Genomic DNA, 7,212 nt, shown 5'->3' on the forward strand with positions numbered 1-7,212 from the left:
CTTGTAATTCTACTGAATCTCCTCCGCACAGTCTCCAAGACCTTAACATCCTTCCTAAAGCGCGATACCCAGAACAGGTCACAATACACCAGCTGGGGCTGAATCAGAGATTTCTAAAGGTGGAGCAGAATTTCTTTGCTCTTGCACTCTATGCCTCTGTTGTTGAAGCCAAGGAGTCTGTGTGCTTTTTAACAAAAAACAGCTTTCTCAATGCGACTTGCCACCTTCAAAGATTTGTGTATGGTTTGATCCAAGCTGTGAATCCTGAATTATTAATACTGCAGGACCAGCTCAGAATTGAAGAATAAAATTGGATTTAAATTAAAACCTGCGGGATTATGGATACTTTGATTGATCTCAATGGTATGCTGCTTTTCCCGGTGTGGGATGGACTTTGTTATTTTTGATGCCAAGCCTGTTGAGCTTCAGGAATAACCAGAGTTTTTAGAAGCTTCAGTTGGGCCATAATCTCATGACAACACCCAGGGTTGGAGTGAGGAGGGGGAAGGTGAGTGAGGGGGAGGGACATTGTGGGATTCTGGTGGGTGATTCTGCCTCAGTGGAAGGGTCGATGTTGGAGGGTCTATAATTCATCAGAAGGGGAGGGGGCTGCACATGTTGTAGGGTTTTTTTCATTCAGCAAGGGACGCTGCCTTAGGAGGGGGTTCCAAATTTTGCTGCAGCAGTGAGGGGCGAGAGACAGGGAAGAGGTGACTTGTTATCATTACCCGAGGGGGATCCAGTGGGTATTATTCAGTCAGCTCGGTGGCAAAGGAGAGATTGTGTGTAGGTTATCAGTCTTCAGGTGCTGTTGCTCAACATCTTTGTGTTCTATTTCATGCTCGTTTCATGGTGCACGCTTGCCTACCTTTGTTACCCTGGTTGTGGTTCACCATTAGCCCAATTTCTGGCCATGGCAGAATCTTCGTAAGAACATAATAGGAGCAAGAGTAGGCCATACGGTCCCTCGAGCCTGCTCTGCCATTTAATACGATCATGGTTGATCCGATCATGGACTCAGGTCCACTTCCCTTAATCCTTTATCGTTTAAGAAACTGTCTATCTGTCTTAAATATATTCAATGTCCCAGCTTCCACAGATCTGAGGCAGAGAATTCCACAGATTTACAACCCTCTGAGAAGAAATTGGAACGTGGTACTGCTGCACACCTGCGGCCCCTTATTCTAAGATTATGCCCCCTAGTTCTAGTCTCCCCTATCAGTGGAAACATCCTATCTGCATCCACCTTCATCACAAGATACAGGGGGGGGGGGGGGGGGGCGGAATTTGGGAGCGCTCCGTTTGGGCCAATTAGTGCCAATGACTGTCAAAACATTCGGTGTTTACGCCGAGGAAGGAATTGGAGCACTAAATCGAGCGTTCCACTTCCTTCCTGGAGCGCAGAAGGCCACAGGCGGGTCAGCAGGTGTGCAGCAGTGCCACGTTCCAAAGCTCCTTCCCTCCCTTAAAGGGACGGGCCATTGCTGCAGGCTCTGTACTGGGACCAGTGAGCTGGACCCCGACGGCAGCCCCGATCTGCCCCATGCACTGCGGCAGAGCGGCCCAATCAGCCCCATACACTGCGGCAGAGTACCGGCATGATCGATCACAGCCCATGAGATTGTTGAAAAAAAAATTGACAAAAATAATGTTAAATGTTGGCACTTACCTCAGCAACCTCCCCTTTAACTCTCGCCCCTGGCCTCCTGCAGCTGCCGGTGTTTTCGCCCGGCGATGCCGCAGGGGGTGGAACCGAAATTCAGGGCCGGGGCGCTGTGCACAGCGATGACGTCGCAATCTCTGGGCGAAGGAGATTGGGGCGCAAAGTCTTACCGCCGCCGCAAACCTCCCGGCGAAGTTCGCGGGAGCCGTTCACCTTGCCGTGCCCAGTCGCTAATTAATTAGCGCCCCCGGAGGTGATAATGGAAAGACACTAGGGAGGCCAATTTCTAGGCCAAGCTTTCTTTACATTTACAACCTGGGACTTTCGCCCCCAAAAAGTTTTGAATGTTGGGACAGTATGAGCTTTCAAAACTGATAATCAAGTTCAAGGCAAATCATGTTTGACTAATTTGATCGAGTTCTTTGATGAGGTAACAGAGAGGGTCGATGAGGGTAGTGTGGTTGATGTTGTGTACATGGACTTTCAAAAAGCTTTTGATAAAATGCCACATAATAGACTTGTTAGCAGAATTGAAGCCTACGGGACTAAAGGAACAGTGCCAGGAGAGTGGTGGGACAGAAAGGAGAGAGTGGTAAACGGCTGATTTCAAACTGGAGGACAATATACAGCAATATTCCCCAGGGGTCAGTATTAGGACCACTATTCTTTTTATATATATTACTGACCTGGAGTTGGGTATAGGGGCATAATTTCAAAGTTTGCAGGTGACACTAAACTCAGAAATGTAGTAAACAGGGAGGATAGTAACCGACTTCAGGAAGATACAGGCAGACTAGTGAAATAGGCAGACACGTGAAATAGGCAGACACATAGCAGAGGAAATTTAACACAAGTGTGAAGTAATGCATTTTGGCAGGAAATGAGGCACTATGAATTAAATGGTTAATTAAATGAACAAATCCCCTGGGAGGACAGGCACACCAACATCAGCGTCCTCGACCAGGCCAACATCCCCAGCATTGAAGCAATGACCACACTCGATCAGCTTCGCTGGGCAGGCCAGACACGAGACTCCCAAAGCAAGTGCTTTGGAGAGAATGGTGAAGCTGGGGCTGTTCTCCTTAGAGCAGAGATTAAGGGGAGATTTGATAGAGGGGTTCTTTGATAGAGTAAATAAGGAGAAACTGTTAGTAACAGGAGGGTTGGTAACCAGAGGGCACAGATTCAGGGTAATTGGAAAAAGATTCAGTGGCAACATGAGAAAAAGATTTTTTACACAGCGAGTTATTATAATCTGCTTGAAAGGGCTATGGAGGAAGATTTAATAATAACTTTCAAAGGGGAATTGGATAAATACTTGAAAAGGAGAAATTTGCAAGGATCTGGGGAAAGAGCGGGGGGGCAGTGGGGCTAATTGGAACACACTTTCAAAGATCTGGTATCATGCAAATATGCTGAAAGGCTGTTTCCCCCAGGCTGGGGAGACTAGAAGCAGCGGTCACAGTCTCAGAATAAGGGATCGGCCATTTAGGACTGAGATGAGGAGAAACTTCACTCAGAGGGTGGTGAATCTTTGGAATTCTCTACCCCAGAGAGCTGTGGAGGCTCAGTCGTTGAGTATATTCAAGACTGAGATCGATAGATTTTTGGACTCTGAGGGAATCCAGGGATATGTGGATTAACCAGGAAAATGGAGTTGAGGTCAAAGATTATCCATGATCATAGTGAATGGCAGAGCAGGCTCGAAGGGCCGACTCCTGCTCCTAATTCTTACAGATCATCATCAGTTATATACAACAGATACATACGCCATGCTTTTGAACAACAGTTGATGATTTATTTGTTTTGAATATATTTCTTTTATCACCTTTGTTCAGAAAGTGTACATAAAGCAGCGATCTTTCCTCACAATGTCACAGGGGGATCGACATACATTTCCTCCACCGACGGGAGGCTGAAAATTGCCTATCGGTAACCAGAATATTGATCCTTAATTGCTAAACACTGATACACATCTACCAAAGGCCACACCATATCAGAAGGCACAAAGGTGACTAATCTTTATTCCGTAATGCCACTGCAGTATTATAAAGAATATATTTGCCTTGCACTGAAATAATAAGCACGTAAAATGCAAAAAAAAATTATAAAATTGCAGCTCCGCACATAAAATAGCATTTACATAAATAACCAGTTGAAGTGATTTTCATATAAAAACCTGTATTCCACAACAGTAACAACTTATAAAATATTTATCCAATTCCCTTGCGGGACTGCAATATAGAGTCCTGTTTCTCTGGATGGGCTCTGGGGGTCAGTTGGCTGCTTTGTGTTGAGTCCTGTTTGATCTTGATTGGGCTGCTCACACTGATGCCCGAGGGAGAATAATGCGCTCAAAAATCCTGGACTCCTCGAACTTGAAGGTGGATGAGGGGGTGGGTGGCCTTGCCCGTAAGGCATTAGGCTGACCAGGAAAGGTTAGCCCTGAGCGTCATTTCAAGTTGGAGCACGACCGCTGAACCAACGAGGTACGGGAACATTCTGATCAGACCCATGTTCAGAAGCTCTCCTTCACATAATTAAATCTTTGGGGTTTTTTTTGGTGTTCATTCTGTGGATGTTGGTGGTTTTTGGCAAGGCCGACATTTATTGGCGCAAGAAATTGGTGATACAAGGGGCTCACTAGGCCACATCAAAGGGCTGTTCAGAGTCAACCACGTTGGTGTGGGACTGGAGTCACCTATAGGCCCAGACCGGGTAAGGACGGCAGGTGTCCACCCCTAAAGGGACATCAGTGAACCAGTTGGGTTTTTCCATCAAACCGACTGCTCCATGATCACTTTTACTGAGACCAACTTCTTATTTTCAGATTTAAAAAAAACTGAATTCAAATTCTCAAACTGATTTGAACTCACGTTCTACTGGATTACTAGTCCAAGCCTCTCGATCACTGGTGCAGTAACCATTGCTCTATCATAGCCCCCTGTAGCTAGTAGGCATGGGGGTCTACATCTTCGAGGTGGGAGGGCGGGAAGGCAGGCAGGGGGCAGCCACAAAAGCCCCACATCTGATCAATGAGATAAGGCAGATGGAGAAGTTATTCCTTCAGGGCGGGGGAGGGGGAAGAGTCCAGAACAAGGGGGCATAATCTTAAAATTAGAGCTAGGGGGGATGTCAGGAAGCACTTCTTCACTCAAAGGGCAGTGGGAATCTGGAACTCGCTCCCCCAAAGAGCAGTTGAGGCTGGGGGGGTCAATTAAAAAATGTCGAAACTGAGAGTGACGGGCTTTTGTTAGGCAAGGGTATTAAAGGACATGGAACTCAGGCGGGTCGATGGAGTTTAGGTACAGATCTGCTGTGTTCTACATGAATGGCGACGCAGGCTCGAGGGGCTGAATGGCCTCCTCCTGCCCCGATGCTCCTTCCTGTATCTTACTCTGATCTGCCGCCATGCCTTTCTCCGGCGTCAAGGTGAGGGAGCCGGATCGCTGCATGTAACGGCAGTGGGGCACTCCACCGTAAGGGGACAGGAGAGCCACTGCTGCATCGCGAGAATCTGATCTTTGGATAGAATTAAAAATGGGGCGGAGTGATAGCGCCACACAGCAGAGGCCGCTGCCTTCAGCTCAGCTAGGAGGAGGAGCAAGGCTGGGCGAAATCTATGGTGATTGGAGGTAGAATGCAGCATCCTGCGTGGGGGGTTGTGAGGAAGAATTAAAGGGGCCGAATGGAGTCCCTCATTGTAAAAACAAAATCAGGAACAGAGTGCAAAACACACAGCCGGGGCCCAAGAACCAGAAAAAGAAACCCGAAGACTTTAGAATAACGCAGAATTATAATATTGCATTTCTGTACGATTCCTCATCAATCTTCCAATGTTTATTTAAAAAATGGCAAGCAAGAGACTGAGTACAAAGCTCAATCCAATTATCAGAACGGCTGCTCCGATATCAATCCCGATTAAACATGCACACATATATATTCTTTATTCCACTGACAAAAGTTAGAATGGAACGTAATCTGGGGGATACATAACTGGGAGGGAGTTCTCGTAGAAACAGGCACAGTGCTCCCATCCGAGAGACTGCATCAACTGTAAAACAAAGAGATCATCACGGCTAACAATATCTCTCAATTCAGCAACAACATTTCTAAATCAACCAACAAATAAAAACCCGATACTAAAGCTTTGAAACTCACATCATTAAAAAGATAAATGTTTTCGGAAATCAGACAATCGCATCCTCTCATCCCCACCCCGCCCCACCACATCTTCTCCCCCCACCCCGCCACATCCACTCCCTCCACCCCCCATCACATCCCCTCCCGCTCCCCCACCATCGCCCCCTCTCCCCCCAACCCACATCCCGCCCTCAACCATCACCCCACTCCCCATCATCGCCGCCCCTCCATCTCCCCCTCCTCCTCCCTCCCCTCCCCATCCCCTCCTCCCCCCGCCACATCCTCTCCTCCTTGACCCCCCCACCCCATCCCTTCCTCCCCCCTCCCCATCTCTTCCTCCCCCTCCACCCCATCGCTTCCTCCCCCCTCCACCCCATCCCTTCCTCCCCCCTCCACCCCATCCCTTCCTCCCCCCTCCCCTCTTACACCCCCCTCCACCCCATCCCTTCCTCCTTCCTTCCCCCCTCCACCCCATCCCTTCCTCCCCCTCCACCCCATCCCTTCCTCCTCCCTCCACCCCATCCCTTCCTCCTTCTGCCCCCTCTCCCCTCTTCCTCCTTCCCTCCCCCCTCTTTGCCCCTCCCCCCTCTCTCCCCCACCACACCCCTCTCTTCCCCCCACTCCACCTCTCTCTCCCCCCCCACCCCACCCCTCTATCTCCCCCCCACCCCTCTCTCTCCCCCCCACCCCACCCTCTCCCACCCCACCCCACCCCCCAACTCCACCCCTCTCTCCCACCCCCCAACTCCACCCCTCTCTCCCCACCCCCCAACTCCACCCCTCTCTCCCACCCCCCAACTCCACCCCCTCTCTCCCACCCCCCAACTCCACCCCTCTCTCCCACCCCCCAACTCTCTCCCACACCCCTCCACCCCACCCCTCTCTTTCCCACCCCCCCCACCCCACCCCTCTCTCTCCCACCCCACCCCTCTCTTGAACCCCCCCCACCCCCACCCTACTCTCCCCCCCACCCCACCCCACCACTCTCTCCCCCCCCACCCTACCCCTATCTCTCTCCCGCCCACCCCTCTCCCCCCCACCCCTCTCTCTCCCACCCACCCCATCCCTCTCTCCCACCCACCTCATCCCTCTCTCTCCCCCCCGTCCCACCCCTCTCTGTCCCCCCACCTCACCCCTCTCTCCCCTTCTCTCGCCCCCACTCCACACTCCCCCTTCCCCACCCCTCCCTCCCCCCCCACCCCACCTATCTCTCCCCCCGCCACCCCACCCCTCTCTCACCCCCCACCCCACCCCTCTCTCTCTCACCCCCACCCCTCTCTCTCCCCCCCCACCCCACCCCTCTCTCTCTCTCCCCCCCACCCCACCCCTCTCTCTCTCTCCCCCCACCCCCCCCACCCCACCCCTCTCTCTCTCTCTCTCCTCCCCACCCCACCCCTCTCCCTCTC

The 7,212-nt window shown here is 51.0% G+C and overlaps 1 protein-coding gene across 1 annotated transcript in view; it reads right to left on the minus strand.

Moving 5' to 3' along the window:
- Nucleotides 1-1,685: 1,685 nt before the first annotated feature.
- LOC139266118 (tripeptidyl-peptidase 2-like) overlaps nt 1,686-7,212 on the minus strand; it is a 133,531-nt gene continuing 128,004 nt past the window's right edge. Inside the window, exon 24 of the mRNA XM_070883966.1 lies at nt 1,686-1,800. Within this exon, the coding sequence (XP_070740067.1) occupies nt 1,686-1,800 (115 nt within the window). The remainder of the gene's footprint in view (nt 1,801-7,212) is intronic.

Source organism: Pristiophorus japonicus, chromosome 6 (assembly GCF_044704955.1).
Source record: "Pristiophorus japonicus isolate sPriJap1 chromosome 6, sPriJap1.hap1, whole genome shotgun sequence".
Taxonomy (NCBI): Eukaryota; Metazoa; Chordata; class Chondrichthyes; family Pristiophoridae; genus Pristiophorus; species Pristiophorus japonicus.